Source organism: Kogia breviceps, chromosome 9 (genome assembly GCF_026419965.1).
Source record: "Kogia breviceps isolate mKogBre1 chromosome 9, mKogBre1 haplotype 1, whole genome shotgun sequence".
NCBI lineage: Eukaryota > Metazoa > Chordata > Mammalia > Artiodactyla > Physeteridae > Kogia > Kogia breviceps.
In genome coordinates, this window is record NC_081318.1 from 76,279,524 (window position 1) to 76,302,547 (window position 23,024).

Genomic DNA, 23,024 nt, shown 5'->3' on the forward strand with positions numbered 1-23,024 from the left:
GTATGCTTCAGAAGAGGTTATTTTTTTTTTTTTTCTGGCTTCATTCACTTTATACTTCTCATATAAAACTATGTGGTCGGGCTTCCCTGGTGGCGCAGTGGTTGAGAATCCGCCTGCCGATGCAGGGGATACGGGTTCGTGCCCCGGTCCGGGAAGATCCCACATGCCGCGGAGCGGCTGGGCCCGTGAGCCATGGCTGCTGAGCCTGCGCGTCCGGAGCCTGTGCTCCGCAACGGGAGAGGCCACAACAGTGAGAGGCCCGCATACCACAAAACAAACAAACAAACAAACAAACAAAAAAAACTATGTGGTGGCTATAGCTGGAGCCTGGGTCCTCTGCACGGAAATTCTGGTGTGGGTCTTTACAAGATGGTCAGTGAATTCCTGATACGGAGACTTGGTAAACACCATCTCTCTCCAGAGATCAGGAGTGAGATAACTGTAGGTCTTGGAAATGGTATTAAAAAGTTGCCCAGGGTGGTGGTGCAGCCCCTGGCAGAGGTGTAGCTGTCATCAATTCCGGCCATCATCAGTAGCTTCTTGGGCACAGGGGCTGAGACGATGTCAGTGCCCCTGGGGGCAGGGATGAAGCACACCAGCACACAGCAACAGTGGCCAGTCACCTTGCAAGGGACGGTATGGGACTTGCCAATCTTGTTCCCCCAGTAGCCTGGCTGCATGGGGACGATGCAGAGCTTGGCCAAAATGATGACCCCACGGATGGCAGTGGCTAACTCCTTAGAGCACTTGACACCCAAACCAACATGTCCGTTGTAATCCCCAGTGGCGTCAAATGCCTTGAACCTGGTCTTCTGGCCAGCACGGGTCTGCTTTTGCCAGGAATAATCTTCAAGCCTCATCCTTGAGGCATGCCCTCCAGGAAAAAATCAATGATCTCAGCGTCCTTGCTGGGCAGAGAGAGGAGATAGATCTCCTCTAGGGACTTGATCTTCATGTCCTTGACCAGGCGGCCCAGCTTGGTGACAGGGAACCACTCCTTGTCCTCCGCCTTGCCTCTGCAAGCTCCGCGGCCTCCTCGGAAGCTACCGCGGCCTCCCATTCCAGGCCCCCTCGCCCCCACCTCCGGGCCCTTCCCCAGCACTGGCTTCATCCACCATCTGCTGTTTTTAAGGAGGAGAAGAGCGAGGTCAATGCTACTTTGGATGGCAAACAGTTTCAAAGAAAATAAGGCAACTAGCCTGACTATGGTATTTATGATATCTCTGCCACAGGAATAGCACTACATGAACTGCAGTACAAACAATAAAACACACAATCCCAGTCTATCTGGGCCAGAAGAACTTGTATAAATAAAATAATCTACAATCTCCCTGAAGGCAGAATATAATGTCTACACCATCTGTCACTACAATTTAGCACAGTTTTTGGCTTTTGGCAGGCACTCAGTAAATGTTTGTGGAACAAATATTGACTGAACTGAGGCCCAGAATTATGAGGAAATATCCCAGTAAGTATAAGCATAAATAATTTTTAAAAATTTAAGCAGCATAAAAATAAGACCCAAAAGCCTTTATATAATTTTATACTTAGTCCACGTTTTTCTGAGTCAACCTGCTCATTCATTTTTTTCTATTCCCTTAAAACATGTTTACTGAGCATTTACTATGTGCCAGACACTGTTTCTAGGTTCTGCAAACAAAATAGCTTGACATTTGAGTAAAGACCTGAAAAAATGAAGAAATGAGTCTTATGGTACAGCTAATTTAAGGGAGTCAAGACACACAAAGGGGCTGCTTTCTAAGGGGTTTCACTGGAAATTAATGAGGCTCAAAGAGTAAGTGTCTACTCCAGCTCTTTATTACCAGAAGTGGCTGGCAGTAATGTGAGATAGGAGCCAAAGTCCTTAAAGTCAAGGACTGTGGCTTGGGAGTACTTAGAACTACTACAACGCCCGGAGGAAGAAGCATGCTTGGATGATCAAAGAACAGAAGGCTGATAAGACTGGAAGTGAATAACCCAGGAAAGAGTAATAGGAGATGAGGTCAGAGGTGAGAGGGGGCCAGGTCTTGGAGGGACTTATAAGCTATAGGAAGTACTTTGGATTTTACTCTCAGTGAGAGGGGAAACCATGACTTGACCTACTCTTAACAATAGACCCTGGGGAGGGGAAGGTGGAGAGGGACTGTTAAAGAGGGTAAAGGTATAGAATTGTGCATTTTTTGGATTTCTTGAGTTTCTTTTCCTCGATTTACATCTTTGTTTTTATGGAGCACATTTTCCTCTTTCTTCTGAATAAATAGCACACGGGAGATGAAAAAAATAGGGGTAAAGGTAGAAATAGAGACCAATTTTGAAGTTATTGCAATATTTGTGGTGACAGATGCTGGGGAAAGTGGCAATAAAGGTGTGAAATGATACTGTATTCACTCATTTTCTTTATTATTTAGGTACTGTTTTTTCCCCTCTTTTGCTCCTTTGAAAGTAACAGGGAATAAATAAATGTAGCTACATACATGTGGTCTAAAGAATGGCAAGGAAGGGCAAAAATAGACTGAGAAGGGGATTTTATTACTAATATATAGCAATTGTTGGGTGTTTAACATGTTTCAGGCACTGAACAAGTCTTTTAAATACACAAATCACTTAATCTTGCAATAACTCTATGAAGTACCACTACTATTTTCTTTTCACCAAAGAGGCAACTCAGGGACTGGAAAGTTAAGTAACCTGTTCAACCTTACACAGCAAAAACAGCAGAAGTAGTACTCGAATGTAAGTCTGGGTTGTTTGTGGAGTCAGGTACCAAAAAAGAAAATTGCTGTAAATTAATTTAAAGATTTACATGTGGAAAAGCACAGAGTGAAAGAAAGAGCAAATCATCTGAGAGGTGAGTTGGGCTGAAATGGAGTGAACACCCATGGATGTGTTGGGGGCAAGGGAGGCAGTGTAAGGAAGTGAGGTGAATGAAGATATATAAGAGACTGTGCTACAGTCCTTAAAAGCCAAGGGGAAGGGCTTCCCTGGTGGCGCAGTGGTTGAGAGTCCGCCTGCCGATGCAGGGAACACGGGTTCGTGCCCCGGTCCGCGAAGATCCCACATGCCGCTGAGCGGCTGGGCCCGTGAGCCATGGCCGCTGAGCCTGGGCGTCCGGAGCCTGTGCTCCGCAACGGGAGAGGCCACAACGGTGAGGCCCGCGTACCGCAAAAAACAAAACAAAACAAAAAGCCAAAGGGAAACTCAGATATGATACAGTTTGTATTAAGGAGCCATTGCAGGATTTCTAAGACGGAGTCATAAGATACAAATGTTTCACAGGGTGGGGTGGGAGGCTTGAAAAGGCGGTGTATGAGAGTGTACTATAGCAGTGTACCATGGTGTACGAGTGGTTAAGAGTGTATTTATGAGGGCTGGGAGCTGAACTGCTTTCAAGTCCTGGGTCAGCTGCTTACCAATTGTGTGACTCTGGGCACACAATGTCAACCTCAGTTTCTTTCACTGTAAAATGTTAGTACCAATAGTAGTACATACGTCAGAGGATAATTGTGGGGATTAAATGAGTTAATCTCTTTCAAGTGCTTGGGATAGTTCCTAGTACATGGCCAGTGCTTACTTAACGTTAGTTATTATTATTCCCACAGGTATGTACAGAATAGACCGCTGAAGGGATGCAAATCTTGAGTGTTGGGAGAGTAGTACAGACAAGTTGGTGAAAGGACTACTTGCCAGTGGAGGGCAGGAAGGTACAGAATTATGGGGAAGCACACTTCAAAAAGGAAAAACAGCTGCTTGTATGAAGGTGTGTGAGTCAAGACTTGCAAAGGGGCTGCTTTCTAAGCGGTTTCACGGGAAATTAATGAGACTCATAGAGGAAGTGCCTAGTCCAGCTGTTTGATATTACCAGGATTGGCTGGTAGTAAAGTGAGACAGGAGTCAAAGTCTTTAAAGTCAAGGCCTGTGGCTTGAGAGTAGCTAGAACTGTCCACTGTTTCAGGTCCATTGTGTTTTATGTCCATATCTTCATGTCGGTGGAGCAAAGCAACTAAAATATATACATAACATATATATATATAGTAGAAAAACAGAGCTTTACTAAAAATTCTCTGGGCTATTATGATCCTTAAACTATGTATGTCCTTGATAGAAATTTTCACTTGAAATTCAAGCCTGTAGAAATAGTGCAATCAGCATAATATATGTAATACTTTTAAAAAATCCTGTTAGCCATAAAAAAGAATGAAATAATGCCATTTGCAGCAACATGGATGGACTTAGGGATTATCATACTAAGTGAAGTAAGTCAGACAAAGACAAATGTCATATCAGTTTTATGTGGAATCTAAAAAAATGATACAAATGAACTTATTTACAAAACAGAAATAGACTCACAGACATAGAGAACAAACTTATGGTTATCAAAGGGGAAGGGGGAGAGATAAACTAGGAGTTTGGAATTAACATATACACACTGTTATATATAAAATAAACAATGAAGACCTAGTGTATAGCACAGGGAGGTATATCCTACATCTTGTAAGAACCTATAATGGAAAAGAATCTGAAAAAGAGTATATATATGTAACTGTAATGGAATCATTTTCTGTGCATTTGAAACTAACACAACATTGTAAATCAACTATACTTGAATTTAAAAAAAAATCCTGCATTGTTTTAGGGAGGATTTAGGGGGGATTTATTTTCAAGGGTACAAAATATATAACAAGATCACATAAACTAAAGGTGGGACAAGGTAAAACAACTGGAAACAAAGAGCAGAGGCATGAATCAGATTAAAAACACATGGGAAGGGCTTCCCTGGTGGTGCAGTGGTTGAGAGTCCGCCTGCCGATGCGGGAGACGCAGGTTCGTGCCCCGGTCCGTGAGGATCCCACATGCCGCGGAGCGGCTGGGCTCGTGAGGCATGGCCGCTGAGCCTGTGCGTCCGGAGCCTGTGCTCCGCAACGGCAGGAGCTACAGCAGTGAGAGGCCCGCATACCGCAAAAACAAAACAAAACAAAAACACATGGGAAAAAGAGGAACTCTTCATACATTTGCCCCAGGTGGAACACAGGGTTGGTGTTACGCCTTTAAATAGTTGGGCCAATGCTGTACACACATATATACAATTAGAACACAGAGAAAATGAGTGGCTTGTTAGAGGGTGTAATTAACAGTTTGTAAAGAAAGAAACCTTATCGCATAGCTAAGAAAAAAAATCAAGGCAAGGAAAATCTGGAATAAAGGATGGAAAGAAAATTATGGCTTTGAAGTATGAGTTACTTAAAGTACGGAAAATACACTATGCAGTAAAAAATAAAAGGATTTTCTTCTTTTACACTTTTGCAGCGATCTGAGAGTAACTCCTGTAACTTGGAGACCGCAGACCAAAGGTTACAACATCCATTTCCCCTGGTTGATAAGTATGAAAAGCTCCGATGTGAGTTAACGCTGCTTTATGAATTTGAATTGTGAAGATTGCACTTACTTTTCAACAACTTGAGGAAAAGAGGACCAGAAAAAACTGTAAATGGTAACAGTAAATATGGAATTAAATCACCACTAACGTAATATGCTAAAATACACGATACTTTAAGAATCCGAATTAAAATATAAGAGTTTTAAAACGCCTTGAGAAAAACATGGGCATTCCCCTGATGGCTACAAGCCGAAAATATTACATTCTTTTAATTACATTTCCACCCTGAAATGTCCGTTTCGACTTATATGTTTTTTTAAAAAAATCTTCCTACTTCTTTCTATTTCTCTTCAAATAAACAGATACACCTTAGAAACTGTCTAACATACTAAAGAAAGACCTGCAGAAAAATTTCACCTGGCCTTTTTAAAGGTACTGCTTGGAAGGGAATTTTAACTCGTTCTAACTACAGAATGGGCAGTAGTATCTACTCGAGCCACAAGGAGCGAATTGTATATTCACATTTATATCTATCTATCTACACATACTTTGGTGGATATGGAGACTTGTTTGGACTCGTACAGACAGAACCCTATAAATGTGCAAGTCCTTGATGAGTCAGCTGATAAGCGTTCCTCTACTCGTCCTTTTGCTGAGGGGCAACAGAAGCGACGACATTTCTCAGGCAATTCCAATCTGTTTCGTAACTTGTGGAACAATCTGCGTTCAATCAAGCGGTCCCGAGCGGTCCTGCTGATTGGCTGGGGAGCGGAGCACCGGGGTGTGGTCTGCGCGCTCCCTCCTCGCTCCCTTCGCCACGGGAAACCCAGGCGCATTCGAGCAGCGGGTCCTCTAGGCTCGGCGGCGGAGCGTCCGCCGCGACTTTCCGCTGGAGTCTGAATCTCTTCTTCCAAGATTCACGTCTTAGTGGACGTTCCAAGAGAAAGCCCGAGGTAGGTAAGCGCAAGGCTGGGGACTAGAGGGAGACGGTTCGCGAGAAGGGTGCGCTCTCCAATTTCCTGAGCTTGGTCCCTGTGGGAAGAGGGCTTCGGAGGAGAGGGAGGGGGAGGTTCCACTTGGCAAGTCCAAGGGGACCAAGTGAGGTGAGACTTATTCTCAGTCGGGGAGCTCCTGGGGCACCCCTGCCCCTAGTTTTCGGTGCTAGCCACGCGTCCTGGAGTGTGCTGCCCTGGGCCCGCAGAACCAGCGCGGTGTCGGAAGCTGGGCCCTGAGCCCGCGGGCTGGTGGACGGCGAGGCGAACCACCGGGAGTCAGAGCCGCAGTGGAGGCGGGCGAAGTCCGGGCCGCGCCGCACCCCTTCAACTCTGCTCGCCTGCGGAGGCTGGATGCTGGGCGCGGAGGCAAGTTTCTGAGGGGACCATCGAGCCTACGAGCGGCTGGAGTATCAGGGCGAGGGCTCCGCCCTTCCGATCCTCGCGCGGGACTCAAGTTCAGCCTCACCTCTGCCTTCTGCGGATCTAGCGTTTGGCTGATCCGCTGTGGTTTCTTCTCAGGTCGCGATGGATCTTGAAGAAGGCAGCAGTGGAAGAGCAGGTGGGGAGAACTTCTTGAAAAAGGACAAGAAAAGGTAGTCTGTTTCATTTTCAAACTTTACATGGCTTGAGAGATTTGGGAAATTTGTTTCTAGCTTCCAGCTCTGAAATAAATGATCAGCTGATGATGATGATGATGTTTATCTTAAATGCAAACAGTTGCAGAAGTTCGCTGGCTGAGTTGAGCACAGCGTTTGCATGGTGAGCTTCTACCTCAGCTTTCTGGTCCTATACAGGCCAGTGCTCATTTTCTTTTCGGTGTTTTATAACCTTCTGCTTTACAAGTGATGTTGGTCGCCGACTAGCCTGAACTATGTGCTCCTTGTGTTCTGCTTTGTGGTGGTCCTTTGTTCCTTCTGGTAAAACAATTACATAAACATTGCATGTTTGTGGCATGGCAGATGGGACAGGAGGCCACAACTGCATTTAAGCATTTTTTTTAAATTTTAAGGCAATGAATAGCTGACCCTTGTAGAAGAAATTGTGAGAGGAGTGTACTACCAAAGAAGTTACTAGAATGGTGTGAAATTATCCTGATTATATATAGAGTTGGTACTGTAACCACATAGGTAAAATAACTATCTTAAGTGGATTTTGATCACAGTGCAGTGTCTGTACATGAAATTTAAAATTTTGCTCAATAAGCTTTTTGTTAGTAATAAATTGTAAAATAAAACAACTTAGTAAATATATTAATATTATTAGAAACCAAGCTTTTCAGTGTAAGAAAAGAGAAATACAAATGTCATGAAATAAGCTTTTTAAAAACAATGTTAAATTTGAATTAGAAACTTCAGTGTGATTTCATGATTTTTTTTTTTTTTTTTTTTTTTTTTTTTTTTTTTTTTTGGTATGCGGGCCTCTCACTGCTGTGGCCTCTCCCGTTGCGGAGCACAGGCTCCGGACGCGCAGGCCTAGCGGCCATGGCTCACGGGCCCAGTCGCTCCGCGGCATGTGGGATCCTCCCGGACCAGGGCACGAACCCGTGTCCCCTGCATCGGCAGGCGGACTCTCAACCACTGCGCCACCAGGGAAGCCCCATGATTTTTTTTAATAGTTCAGTTTCTGTCCACTGAAAGGATAGTGGCAAATTGCACACTTAGTGTCAGATCTTGGTTTCTCAATATTGTTCATTACAAAAAAGGAATCTGAGCCCCATAGAGAAAGGGCTAATACCAATTGAGCCTGAGCCTGGAGTAGCTTTGTGGTACCTGAAGACAGTTAGTGGAGTTCAGGGCAGTTGTCAAAAAGGACACAGGAGCTGGCTTGAAGGGGCTTCCACTGGCCGAATCTGGGACAGTTTGAGCGTCAAAAAGAATAATGACTGTACTTGATTGTGAAATACTGAATAAGTGAATTCTTAATAAAATTCTGAGAGGAGGAGGAGGAAAACTAAGGGTGAGACAAGTAGAGAGAGAGAGAAAAAAAAAACTTCTTTACAGAAAAATGCCAGCTATCATATTGAAACCTGCATTGTTATAATTGATTCGGGCAAGGATTGTTAATGGATCCTAAAGCACTCAGAGAAAGGCTGAATCTAAGAATTAGCCACAGTTCTTAATTGGAAAAAGGAAAGTGTGGTTTTCCACTGGAGAGATTTTGCGATTAGGAACCTTAACCAAGTGATCAGACCTGGCCCGGCTCATGGTGGAATAGACTTTAGTGACACGGCACCACCACGAAGTATGTTTGCAAATCATTCAGTGAATCCAATCAAGCTTCCAGACTAATGCTGTCCAATAGAAATATAATGTGAACCACATTTGTAATTATTAAGTTTCTAATAGCAACATTTAAAAAGTTAGAAGAAACAGGTGAAATTAACTTTGAAAATATATTTTAGGGATCCAAGTATATACAAAATATTATCATTTCTTCATGTAATCAGAATTATTAACAAGAGAGTTTACATTCCCTTTTTCATACTAAGTCCTCAAATCTGGGTATTTCATACTTACTGCACGTCTCAATTTGGACTAAGTTTGAAACAGACATATCCAAGATGTGGGACATTTTATAAGACATCTGTTTTTGTTCCTATAAAAAGTCAATGTTTGGCAGGGGTAGGTGGTGAGGAGAACTTCTAGATTTAAAAGAGAGACTAAAGAGACAAAACCACCAAATGTGATGTGTGAGCCTTTATTACATCAGTTCCAAAAAAGGAAAAACCTATAGAAAACATTCTTGGAAATTTTGGATGTGGATTGGATATTAGATGATATCAAATTGCTGTTAATTTTATTATATGTGATAATAGTAGGAAAACATGTGAAGTGCCATGATGTTTGCAGCTTACTTTCAAATAGTTCAGCAAAATTTTAACAGTTATATATTTTGTTATGCAGATAAAGAAAATATGGTCAAAATGTTCACAGTTGTTGAATCTAGGTGAATTTTTTATGGGTAGTCTTATTACTGTTCTTTGGATTTTTTTGGTTTATTTGAAAATTTGCATAATAAAAAATTCCCAAATAAACAAAAAGAAAATAGATTACAAAGAGTGGAAGGTATTTCCCATTTTGTTTTTTTATTATTTTTATTTTATTTTAATTTTTTTTTTTTGGTACGCGGACCTCTCACTGTCGTGGCCTCTCCCGTTGCGGAGCACAGGCTCCGGACGCGCAGGCTCAGCGGCCATGGCTCACGGGCCCAGCCGCTCCGGGGCATGTGGGATCTTCCGGGACCGGGGCACGAACCCGTGTCCCCTGCATCGGCAGGCGGACTCTCAACCACTGCGCCACCAGGGAAGCCTCCCATTTTGTTTTTTAAACTTGGTACCTTAAACAGCTATGTATTTTTGACGCAAACACTTAGGGATATTGGAGTAAGAAGTATTAAGGGTATGTGGAAGGAAATGATAGACATTTGACAGGTTGGTGGTTTCCAGAGGTGGAGGAAAGCGGGGCAAAATGGGTGAAGAGAGTCAAAAGGTACAAATTTCCAGTTATAAAATAAGTCATGGGGACGTAATGTACAGCATGGCAACTATAGTTAATAATACTATATTGCATATTTGAAAGTTGCTAAGAGAGAAAATCTTAAAAGTTCTCATCACAAGAAAAAATATTCTATGACCTGTATGATGACAGATGTTAACTAGACTTCTTGTGGTGATCATTTCACAACATATGCAAATATCAAATCATTTCGTGTACACCTGAAACTAATACAATGTTGTATGTCAGTTATACCTCCATTTTTGAAAAAGATGTTCAGTAAATATTTGTGGGACATTTACTTATATTTATTCTTCAGAAAATAAAAGAGCCCATATTTTGAAAAACAAAAAAGATTTGTTTGAGCCTGCACATACCTTCATTTTATTAATGATTCTTATCATGGCCTATAGACTTTTTTTTTTTCAAACTAGAAATTGTTTTTTTGGTTAAGTAGCTCTTATTAAATTGTGCTCACCATTACTGATTTTAATTTGTTCTTAATAAAACTATATATTTACATATATACAGTTTATTGAGTTTTGAGCAGTTTTATTGAGATATAATTGACCTACAACACCATGTAAGTTTAAAGTGTACAGCGTATGGTTTGGCTTATAAATATTGTGAAATATTACCACAAGTTTAGCTAACGTCCATCATCTCATATAGATAAAAGAAAAAGAAAAATTTTTTCTTATTGTGATGAGAACGTTTAGGATCTACTCTCTTAACTTTTATATACATGTATATATATATATATATATATCATACAGCAGTGTTAACTGTAATCATCTTCTTGTACATTACATCTCCAGCGCTTTTTTATTTTAAAACTGGAAGTTTGGACCTTTGGACCAGCTGCCTCTCATCCTCTCTCCCCCCTCTAATAACCACAAATCTTATTTCTTTTTCTGTGAGTTTTTTTTTTTAAACTATATTTCAAATTATAAAGAAGCACGTGGCTTTGCTAATAGGTTTAATGCTTGGGTAGTAGTACCATTTGGCATATTTGTATTTGTCAAGATTCTTTATTAAAATGAGGCTTGATAAGCAGCTTTTGCCATTTGTCAGCACTGTATTTGAGCGGATGGGGATAAATGAGTCTTCTAGGAGGGGTGAGAGTAAGTTTATATGTGCATTTCCTTGCAACTGAAGCGTCTCAGAATTCTGAGGTTGCACCAGATAGCCTGGTGTTTGGGAGTTAGACTTTTCAGTTTCAATCTTGGCTTTGTTCTAGTTGTATGACCTTGGACAAATTAGTTAACTCTTCTCACCTGCAGTCCTCTTGTCTTTAAAGGAAGGACAAAAATGTGCCTGCCTCACAGAGATTAAGATTAAATGAGGTCCTGTATGGGAAGTGTTTACTTAGCCAGTGTCTGGAACATTATAAATTCTTCAGAGTAGCAGCAGTTTTAGAGAACGAAAAAATAAATAAAAAGCTTAGAGCTAAAGCTCAATTATGTATGGCTATTTTTTTCCCTCTCATCCTGATTTCAGGGATACTGAAACCACACCTTTACTGGGAATAGGGTGGAACCAAATCTGAAGAGTTATGTTTGTGTATTTTGTGTGTTATGTCCGTCGAACATTACTCCAAAGCCAAATATGGGGTAGACGCTGGATTTTTTTTTTCTTTAGAAGTTGCTTCAACTCTTTGACTTTGCTTAGCGTAAAGAACAAAGATGAATTTACTTTTTGAACTTGAAAAGCTGTGTAAAAATAATGTAATTCTTCCCTGAAATAGTCTTTCTTTTATAAATATGAAAATGTAGATGCGGAGGCTAGTTTTGGTTGGTTTGCTTTCATATGCTAGGTGGCAGTTACATAGAATAGAAAACTAGTTGTAGAGTTTTGAATCTGCGCTCAAAATACTTGACCTTCCTATGTCTGCCTGAGGACCGCTTTTTTGCAGTTTACAAACCATCTTTTTTGATGGTAGTTTTTCTAGATTGTGTTTATTGCCTTAATGGTCCATTTAGGGCTCCAGACATCTTTTCAGAATTCGATTTACTCAAGGAAAGTGATTTAATTACCTTTCTCAGGGTAATTTATGCCCTGAATCTGTTTGCCACTGCTCTCCACTAGGTAAAGGGAACGAATAAGGATAATATCTAGGTAGATAGACTAGCTATCTGCTGCTAGAATTACTCAGGTAATAATTAAGGGGATTAAGTCTGGAGAGCATGAATGATTTTCTTATTAGAAGAAAAACAGGAAGCTCTCCTTTTTTAGTTTATTTTTTCTAATTGCAAAAGTCTTGTGTCTCTGTGTATTCACCATAGAAAATTAGGAAATACCAAAGGCACAAGGAAGAAAATATTTTGGTAGAAATCTCAACACCCAGTGATAACCACATGTATAGATTTCTAAGGTATATGTAAACATACTTAAACTTCATAAATGGGATCATATTATAACCTGTTTTTTAATAACATTATAGACATGTTTCTTTGTCCTATTTGTTATTAAATATAAGCTCTATATTAATTGGGTAATTAAAAATTTATATAGTTTTTAAAGTTTTATGTAATTCTATTGCTAGGTTTTTCAGTAAAAAAGATGAGAAGAAAGAAAAGAAACCAACTGTCAGTACTTTTGCAGTGGTGAGTTTGAATGTATTCACTATTCAAAGTGCTTTGGAAATTTGACTTCTGATATAGAAAAGAGGTATTTCATCTGGTATAATACTTTCTTGGAGAGAAATTTGTTTGTATTTGTTAATGGAGAGGTAAAATGAATTTGTTTAGTTTGTTTTCAGGGGAATGCCAATCATAACTTGCTGTGTACAATGAGCCTCCAGACTCACCCTTCCTAGCCTGGATTTCAGTATTCTCCTAGTTAGCTATGTCCCCAGTGATCTGTTACCTATGCAAGCACTTCTCCCAATGATGGTCTCAGCCCTCTAGATAGAAGAAACCAGCCACATGGAGTGTGGATCAAAGAAAAAACGGGGTACCCTGTCGACAAGGGCTCTAAATCCTGGCAGGTTTGAGGTCAAAGTCCCCCAGACACTCATATAATAGAAGTTAGCAATTATCTATTACTATGACTTAGTACATGTCATTATTCTTCTGTGCTGAATAACTGAAGATCTGGAATTTGAAAACCTTAATATAATTAATTCTTTATCTTATTTTCTGGTTTCACGGAATATAATTAATTATCTTAATTTCTGGTTTCACGGTAGTTGCTTAGAAGCTTTTCTTTAATCATATTTGGATTAAGACAGGCTGGTTGATGGTCTCTCTCTACCTGGATCCTTTTTTTTTTTTTCCTGAGAATACAGATTTAGGAGAACTGTGCAGGTAGAACCTGGAAGACTACTGAACCAGTTACGTCTTGTAGCGCACACTTTATAATTCAGGCATAACACACCAGACAATTCCAAAATGTGTGTGTGTGTGGTGTTGGGGGGGGTAGTCCATCTTGTAAAATGAATATTAGTAAATTGAACAAAAAAATGCTTATAGGCAGGGAAAAAGTGTTGCCTTTTACACTGAGCACTCTGGTTATCTTATAAGAACTTCATCTTCCTGCACTGCAGTTGCTCTTGCTAAAGTTCCACCTTTGAGTCTGTTTCCACTCTCTTTGGAATTTTGGGGAAATGAGGCTATGCACTTGGGTCATTCTTAGAAAGACTACTTGAATAATCAAGTGACAGTTTTTATTTGTTTTAGATTTCATTCTGATATTCTTGTACTAAAAGAAGCTTTGATGTTAAAATAGGGTTTATTGCCAAGACTTAATTTCCGTTCTATCGTTTGGAGACCAAAATATTTCTGTCTTTTGTAATTTTGTTTTATAAGTAACTTAAATTAAAAAAATTAGTCTTGGGCTTCCCTGGTGGCGCAGTGGTTGAGAGTCCGCCTGCTGATGCAGGGGACACGGGTTTGTGCCCCGGTCTGGGAGGATCCCCCATGCCGCGGAGCAGCTGGGACCTTGAGCCATAGGCCGCTGAGCCTGCGCGTCCGGAGCCTGTGCTCGGCAATGGGAGAGGCCACAACAGTGAGAGGCCTGCATACCGAAAAAAAAATGAAGTAAAATAAAATAAAATAAATAAAAAATTAGTCTTATGTTTTAGAAAATTTAACAGACCTAATATGTGGAAGTAATACTATCAATACAATTGAGCCCACAAAAGAATAAACATCTGGAGTTTGAAGGCTAATAATTATAACATAAATACAGCTCTTTATGCCATGTGTTGCAATAAGTACTTCCTATATGAATGAATTTAATCTTTACAACTCCCTTGAATATAGGTACTATTATTATTCTAATTTTACAGATAAAGAAAATGAGGTGAGACTTACTAACTTGCCCAAGAATCCTCAGCAGGGCCAAGATTCAGACCTAGGAAATTCATGTTGTAAATCACAGTGCTCAGGATGGCATAGAAGGAAAATATTCGAAGCCTTTTGAGGAAAAGCTGTACTATTTAAGTGGCTTTTTCTCATGCCTTTTTCTTGAAGAGCTGACATAGTTAACTGTGAACTTGTGTATAAAACCCATATAGACAGGGACATATTAAGAACATTTAACAGTAAAATGCTGATGCTATTGGCATTGCTGATTAATAAAAATTTCCAGCTAAGACAAAAAGTGATATGTGTTGGGGGTTTCCAAGAACCCCAGGTTTGTTGATTCACCTGGAGGACCCACAGGACTCAGCATATTGCCATACTTGTGGTTAAGATTTATAGCAAAATCAGCAATGGGCAAAGGAAAGAGGGAGAGGTCCAAGAGAAGCCTCCAGTGTCTCGTCCCAGTGGAGTCAACTTTATTCTCCCAGCCATGAGTTGTGACAACACGTGTGAAATGCTGTCTGTCAGGGAAGCTCATCAGAGACTCAGTGCCCAAGGGTTTTTGACTGGGGGCTGATCATGTAGGCACAGCGTGTACCAAAATTCCAGACTCACAGAAGGAAGGCAGACGTTCAGCATAAAGCACATTGTTTGTACAAATAGTTTGGCCACTGTTATCAGTGAGGGTGATGGTTACTCTCCCCAAAATGCAAATTCTAGATGCCAGCCAAGGGCTAACCTTGAATGCAGTCTCAGACTTGCAACGTTCACTGTTTTCTGTACACCATCCCTGTTAACTTCTTTCTAGTAGAAGACTTTTTGGCAGTCTTGAGAAAATGATGAAAAAGAGGTAAGGACTAGATTCAGATTTTTCTACTGGTTTTTATTTTATTTCTGTCAGGCTTTGTTTCAACATTTACAGAAACACAAAAGTAGGATAAAATCTAAAGCAAGTGAGGAAACGAGATGACTGGAATTAAGGGTGGGAACAATATAAGTTGGACTACAGTTCTTACACAAAGCGCTCCTTAAAGATTAAACACTCTTAAAAAAAAGATTATACACTCTTGCCGCAGATTCAACTCTGATCTTTCTACTTTATGTATCTTATTGAAACATTAATTTTTTTTTCTAAGTAGAGAATAGGTGGCAATGTTAAGTGCTTCCTCTGTGCCAGGCATCTGTTAAGCACCCATGTGTATTATTTAACTTTATCCTCACAGTGACCCTGTGATGTAGGAACTTGTGTTATTCTTATGGTCCAGATGACGGAACAGACTCAAGAGAGGTTTAAGCGATGTCTTCAGTCACACAGTCACATAGGTAGTAAGGGGAAAGGCCCAGAATTTTGCCAAGATCTGCTTATGCTACGTCCAGAGCTTTTAACAACTTTAATCATTTATGATAGTATATGGTTGGTTAAAATTTTATTTGCCTGGAATTGAAGGGTTCTTTGTTGATGCTATTATCTTCTGGCCACTTGGTCATTCTTCATTGGAGACTTTACCACCTTGTTCAGTGTCTCCCTCTCCACCCCTGATACTCCTACTATCTTGGGTGACTTTTATGGTGTTATAAGGATAACCACTCTTTGACCTTCACAGCGGCAGTAATTTTTCCCTCCGCTTTATTCCAGCCCCCCACTCACATCCTGGATTTTGCTGTTACTTGAAACTGTCCTACCTCCAAAGTACCATTTTGAAGCAGCCAGATTGAATTAGCCAGCCATCTCCTCTCTCTTCAATCTGCTCACTGTTTCCCTTGGATCTTGAGTCCACTGACCCATCAATTGCCCAGTCAGCCCCTTCCTGTTTCCATTCCCTTTCTTATCAGTTTAGAGCAATGGTCGTCACTTTAGTTTTACTCTTGCCCGAAGTATAAACTTCCTTTCACCTGTCACTTGTCATGCCCAGGCCAGGCAAAATCAGCCATCTGCTTTCTTGGTGCCTGAACCCTGACATCTGATTGGTGCTGGAGAAAAATCTCACAATAGGCTGTATCCCACACAGAAATCCTATTCCTCCTCTTCTCTCTGAGTATGTTAAAACTCTACTCAGATTTCCCACTTCTCCCCACCTAGCCCCAACTCTTGGTGGATGACCTCCCTTTTTATTTCACAAACCAAATGGAAGCCACCTGACAGAAGTTCCTCAGCTCTTCTCTCCCAGTCTAACAAACATACCTGTACCTGGATCAGTTGCTTCTTCCTTCCCTCCTATTGTAACAGGAAGCATTTGGTTCCTAAATCTAATCACCCACTTGTACACTGTGTTTTGGCTCCTATATCCTCTGCCTTCTCGAGGACCTTACGTTATTATTATTATTATCCTTTCTCTTCTGTATCCTCAATCTCTCCCTGTCAACTGGGTCTTTCCAGTTGGTATTTACATGTCACCTGTCTTTAATGTCACCAATGCCCTCCTTAAAGCCATCTCCTCTAGCTTGCTTCACAAATAGGAGCTGCCTTTGCTCTCTGTTTCGCCTCCAAATCACTTCTTAACATATTATAATTTGGCTTCTATCTCCAACACTTACCAAATTCAGTGGACAGTCTATCCTGACCTTTAAGCAGCACCTGACACTGTACCGTTTTCATTCCTCTTGTTTGCATCTGTGATGCCACAGTCTGCTCATTTTCCTCCCAGTTCTTTGGTTCTTTTCTTGTGTCATTTTTGCTTGTGAACTTAGAGTTCTCAGCCCCTAATCCCAGGGGCCAGTGATAGTGTTGGCAGTTCTCTAGTTTCACATGACCATTTCCAAATTGTTTTCATTCAAAACTCCATCCCTGTTTGAGTTTGGTTGTGGACAATTATAATATCTTCTATCCATTTTCAGTGATACCCTCTACTAATTTCTAGTTACTTTTGTACCTCCATTGAGGACCTTGTCATTTGATTGCTTCTACTTCCTTCGCCTATGCTCTCATCATTCTTCTATTTTGGTAACCTTATTAATGCCTCCTAAGCTCCACATTCTTTGACTTCTTCAATTCCAACAACCTTCATCCCTTCCTTCCTTTAGTAAATTACACTGTGGACAAAGACCTTTGGTTTATCATCTGGGTGGACTCCCACCTCTAATGCTGTAAACTCAAATGGATGTCTTCCCCCACCGCTTATGATCCTTCTTGCTTGGCCATTGTTCCTTATTATCCATTTTTTGACATTGTGTATTCATTTTCTATTGCTGTCGGAACAAAATACCGCTAACTTAGTGGCTTAAAACAACAAAATGTATTATCTTATAGTTCTGGGGCCCAAAGTCTCACTGGGCTAAAGTCAAGGTGCCAGCAGGGCTGGATTCTTCTGGAGGCTCTAAGAGAGAATTTGTTTGCTTCCTTGTTCAGCTTCTACAGGCTTCCTGCCTTCTTGGACTCGTGGCCCCTTCCTTCCTTCACTCCACCCTCTTACTTAGCATTTCTCCTACTACTGACTCTGATCCCCCTGGTTCCCTCTTATAAGGACCCTTATGATGACATTGGGCCCACTTGGGTAATCCAGGATAGTTTGCTCATCTCAATATCCTTAATGTCTGCAGAGTCATTTTTGCCACGTGAGGATACATATTCACAGGTCCCTGGGATTAGGACGTGCACATGCTTGGAAGCCGGAGCATTTTTCTGCCCTCCTATACCTGGTCAAGACTTCAGTCTCTCAACCACTCTCTTACCTCCTACGCTCCCCCTCCTCCACGTTTGCGCTTCTAAAACTTATTCTACCCACAATAGCCACATCAGATCACCTCCGTTCCATCCTTCAAACCCTCGAATGCCTTTCCTTTACACTTAGCTGGGATGTTGACAGTAAAACCAAACTTCCTCCTCTGGCTATAAAATACCCTCCATAATCTGACCTCTGTCTCATCTCTGGTTTCAGGGCAGGCAGATCTCCTTCACCCTCTTCTTGCCACAGTGGTAATTATGTTTGGTCCTTGAAACACACTGAGTTTGTATTCACCCCAGGACCTTTGCATTTGTTCTTTCTGTCTGGAACCTCTGTCCCCAGATTATCACATGACTTTTTCCTTCCTGTCACTGAGGACTCAGCTCAGATGTTACCTTTTCATGGAGATTTTCCCCGCCCAGCCAATCTGAGCCCGTTGGCGCTGCCTGTCACTGTGGCATATCACCCTGTGTGATACGTCTGCTGAGTACTTAACCACTGTCTGATTTCTTGTTTATGTTTGTCTTCTTTCTGAATCTAAGCTCCATGAGGGCAGGTGGTTTTGTGTGATTCCTTCCTTGCTGTGCTCCAAGTGCCTAGAACAGTGCCTGGAACTTTAATAGATACTTAGATATTGAATGAATGTTGACTGTGTCTATTCCCTCTTGTACTGTTTGCATACTAGTAAAATGTAATGTAAGTTTTATGATGACAGGTAGCTTGTCTTACTCAAGCTACCTGTGCTCATAAAGCTTGTCTTAGCTTGTCTTACTTGTTGCCAGTACCTAGAACCAAGCTTGATCCCTATTTGGTGTTTAATAAATATCTTTTGAATGTTGCATGAATGAATGAATGAATGAATGAATTCGCTGACTTCTGCCTCCACCCAGGCACCATAGTAAGATCATGTTTGCCCTCTTGCCTGCTGAATATTACCTAAACCACTCCCCTGCCAGCACCTTCTACTTCTTTGCCTTGGCAAGTCCAACCGTTGGCTTTCAGTGCTGAGCATCCTTCCTCCTGTGTGGTTCTGGTTCACCCCCTCTCTTCCCTGTCAACATCTGACCAAACATTTTCCATTTCCTTGTATTTAAAGGGCTGTGATTATAATGAAACTCCTGTTCTACATTTCACCTGATGTGTTACAACATTTTTTTTGGTCGACCTGCTCCCTCACTGTAAGCTCCTGAAAAGTTTTATTAACTTTTATGTTTCTAAAACCAATAACAGTACGTGCTTGTGTTGTATGTTATTATATCCTGTGCCTAATAAGGTTTCTTTTATTAAGTATCGTTTTTAGCCTCATTACAGCTATGTGAAGCTTTCTGTGTATATGAGTATTTTCCTCATTTTATAAATGTAGAAACTGAAGCTCAAGGTTATTAAGAGATTTCTTTTCCCCAAAGTCTCCTTCCTGGTATATAACAGAGGTGGGACATTGCACTGAGGTTTTTGTCCTACTCAGCATTATGTTACCACTTTCCTCAAATCTTCTTGCCACTTTCCCTCCAGAAATCAATCTTGCCTCACCTCACAAATAAGTATGAGGTTTGAACTGTCTCAACTTTGTCCTCATTCACAACCACTTGTTTGTACCTGTGTTCACTTTTAGCTCATTTCTTCTAGCCTGAGATGAAGAGACATATCTTTGCCTGTTGGAGAACCATCCTGCTTTTACAAAGTTTTATTTTGATTCTGCAAACGTATAGAAAGGTGCAGTAGTAAAATTCATATATAACCATTATCTATAACCAATAATGGTTAACATTTTGCCACACATTTCACCTGGAATTAGAGATTTCATGATGTTTTGTAAGTAACTACCTCTGTTTATATCTCTTAAAAATTTTCCTACCAAACATTTTCCTCTAAAACATAATACAATGATCATATTTAACAAAATGAATAGTAATTCTGTAATACTATCTAATAGTCAGTTATATTCACATTTTTCCAGTTAGCTCCCCAAAATGTCTCTTACAGTTGATTTGTTCAAAACAGGATCCAGTCAGTGATGATATTTGAATACTGTGTCTCCTGAGTCTAGGTAGAACACTTTTCTCCTCTTTTTTGGCGGGGCTGCACTGCACTGCTTGTGGAATTTTAGTTCCCCGACCAGGGATCTAATCTGGGCCCTTGGCATTGAGAGCCTGGAGTCCTAACCACTGGACTGCTAGGGAATTCCAAAGTTTTCTCCTCTTTTTAAATGACATTGACCTGTGAAAACGATGGTACCGATAGTCCTATAGAATGCTTCACTTTCTGGATGATTTTTATTACTTCCTTATGGTGTCATTTAACTTGTTTTTCCATACCTTGCATTTTTTATATGCTAAAAGTTAAGTCTAAAGGTTTTAATACACTCATGTTAAATATTTTTGGTAAGAAATTGTATAGGGGATGCTGTGTACTTCTTGTCTCATCACACCTGGAAACATCAAATGTCAGGGTATTCTACTTTTCTATGATACCAAGTTTGATCACTTGGTGAAGGTGATGACAGATTGGATCCCTCGACTGTAGAAGGATCTCTATCCCTTTGCAACTATGTGGGGTCTTGGGGCATCAGAGGATATCTTGTTTCTCTTAATAGTTATCCTGCCCATTGACGATCCCTCACCCCAGGTTCTCGAAATAATTATTTCTCTTATTTTCTAGGATGTTACTCCATCTCAGTTTCCTTCCTGTGTTTTCACCAATGGTCTCTTTGACTGATTTACCTATAAATGTGTATATGATTTCATCAAATAGTTCTCCCTTGACATTATATCCCCCCTCTAGTAACCATTCTCTCTCTTGATTTTGTCCCAAGATCATGAAAAGGACAGTCAGCATGCTATCTACTTTACTTCATCTCCAAATTGTTCTTAATCCCACTCATTTCTTGCTAGATGATCTTGCCCACGCCCATAACTTCTGCTACATATGCTAGTGTCACAAAAGTACTCCTCAAACTCAATTGTCTCCACGTATTCCCTGGATGGGCATGAAACAGGACCAAATGAGATTTCTCTGCCCCTTCTCTGTCCCCTTTCCCCCATATCTTTGCCTATTCTGGTTCACCCTGTCTCAGTGAAGGGTACTTGGTCAGTTAGCTTCTTCATGCTGCTTCTACACCTTACACCCCAAGCTTGGGAGACCCCAGTCTTCTCTGGGCACACTGTGATCGTTCTTGCCTCAACTTACCGTCCTTTCTGGTTAGAATGCCTTCCTCCTTGCTTTTAAGCCCTTGCTAAACTGTTAAAGCTGGGAGGAAGCATCACCTCTATGAAGCTTTTCCACAAAGGAGGGAATGACCCATTCGCTCAATTTTGTATCTGCTCTACTCTGTATACCATGCTGTCAAGGCATGCAGAATATATGTATTGAATATACTTTTTTTTTGCTTTGCCTTCATCCTTTAAACACTCTGGAAGCAGGAGTTGTAACTTTGGTTTTTATTTCTGGCTTTTTCCAGTCATTGAGTAGGCATTTAGTAAATATTTATATTTATGGCCTGCTTGCTTTTATTATAATAGCCAGTGTTATTCTTATATGCTAAAAGTTAAGTCTAAAGGTTTTAATACACTCATGCTAAATATTTTTGGTAAGAACTTGTATAGGGGATGCTGTGTACTTCATGTCTCATCACACCTGGAAACATCAAATGTCAGGGTATTCTACTTTTCTATGATACCAATTTGATCACTTGGTGAAGGTGATGACAGAGGTAACATGTCCTGCGGGGTTGGTGATGAGGGAAATCCTTGTGCATCAACCATCTTCTCTTCCTCTACTGAGGAATTTGATACTTTATCCATTTTATAGTTTCTGATAGAAGATACTAGATACTAAATGGTTTCTGCTCATCTCTAGCTCCTTTTTTTTTCCCCCTTGGGTGGATGAATGCTTAGTTAAGACAAAGTAAATAGTGGCAAAATTTAGCCAGTGTTTCAATGAAATATGAAAAAAAGGCAAAACATATTCTCCCTTAAAGGTTTTAATTTGTAAATAGGATGTTTTTAGATTATGGAAAATACATCATTAATTTAAGCTCATTTGATTACAAATCCTTCTTTCTTTCCTTCCTTCCTTCCCTCCCTTCTTTCTTTCAATTTGCCTGCAATTAAAGAGATTATGCACATTTGTACTGGTCTCTGGGAAGCATGCATCTAACTCATTCCTTTCCTTTTCCTTCTTACCATGGAGACCTAATTACATTAACATCCTTTCACATTTGTGATAATGCTGTTAGGCAGCAGATCTTTGACCCAAGCCACTTTTTAATTTATTTTTTATTTTTTATTTTTTATTTTTTTGCAGTACGCGGGCCTCTCACTGTTGTGGCCTCTCCCGTTGTGGAGCACAGGCTCCCGACGCGCAGGCTCAGCGGCCATGGCTCACGGGCCCAGCCGCTCCGTGGCATGTGGGATCCTCCTGGACCGGGGCACAAACCCGTATCCCCTGCATCGGCAGGCGGACCCTCAACCACTGCACCACCAGGGAAGCCCCAAGCCACTTTTTTAAAGCCACAACACATGTTTCCTCAATGGTGATTTTTCTGGGTTGAAAAATCTTGAGCTGAAAAGTCGCTTCCATTCTTGGAAATCAGAGTCACAAACACTATCTTTCTGTTATTGTGCCATTATAGATTTTTGTAATTTCCCAGAATGTCCCATGCTTCTCATCAAACGCACATATGTAAGAGAAGAAGGCAGATGAAATCAGGCATGTTCAAGGTGGTATGGCTGTAAATTGGTGCAGCCACTATGGAAAACAGTATGGAGGTTCCTCAAAAAACTAAAAATAGAACTACTATATGATTCAGTAATTCCACTATTGGGTATAGATCCAAAGAAAACAAAAACACTAATTTGAAAAGATATATGCATCCCAGTATTCTTAATAACATTATTTACAATTGCCAAGATATGGAAGCAAACAAACTAACTGTCTGTCAACAGACGGTTGGATAAAGATGTGGTACACACACACACACACACACACACACACACACACACACACACACACACACACAGTGGAATACTACTCAGTCATAAAAAAGAATGAAGTTCTGCCCTTTGCAACAACATGGATGGATCTAGAGTGTATTATGCTTAGTGAAATAAGTCATACCTGAGAAAGACAGATACTGGATATTATCACTTACATGTGGACTCTAAAAAATACAACAAGTAAATATAATAAACCAG

The 23,024-nt window shown here is 40.6% G+C and overlaps 1 protein-coding gene and 1 pseudogene across 6 annotated transcripts in view; one reads left to right on the plus strand and one right to left on the minus strand.

The window, feature by feature from the left end:
- Window positions 1–303: 303 nt before the first annotated feature.
- Window positions 304–1,118, minus strand: LOC131762543 (small ribosomal subunit protein uS5 pseudogene; annotated as a pseudogene).
- Window positions 1,119–6,163: 5,045 nt separating this feature from the next.
- The window catches only part of ABCB1 (ATP binding cassette subfamily B member 1), a 120,803-nt gene continuing 103,942 nt past the window's right edge, over window positions 6,164–23,024 (plus strand). For 3 of the 6 annotated variants that reach the window (XR_010842272.1, XM_067042687.1, XM_059074150.2), the window contains exons 1-3: window positions 6,164–6,327; window positions 6,889–6,962; window positions 12,409–12,469. Coding sequence is in view for 5 of the 6 variants with exons in the window: in XM_067042687.1 (XP_066898788.1) it covers window positions 6,895–6,962; window positions 12,409–12,469 (129 nt within the window). In the remaining variant the exon portion in view is untranslated. Of the gene's footprint in view, window positions 6,332–6,856; window positions 6,963–12,408; window positions 12,470–23,024 lie in introns of all 6 variants that reach the window. The other 3 variants (XM_067042690.1, XM_067042688.1, XM_067042689.1) reach the window with 3 other exon arrangements.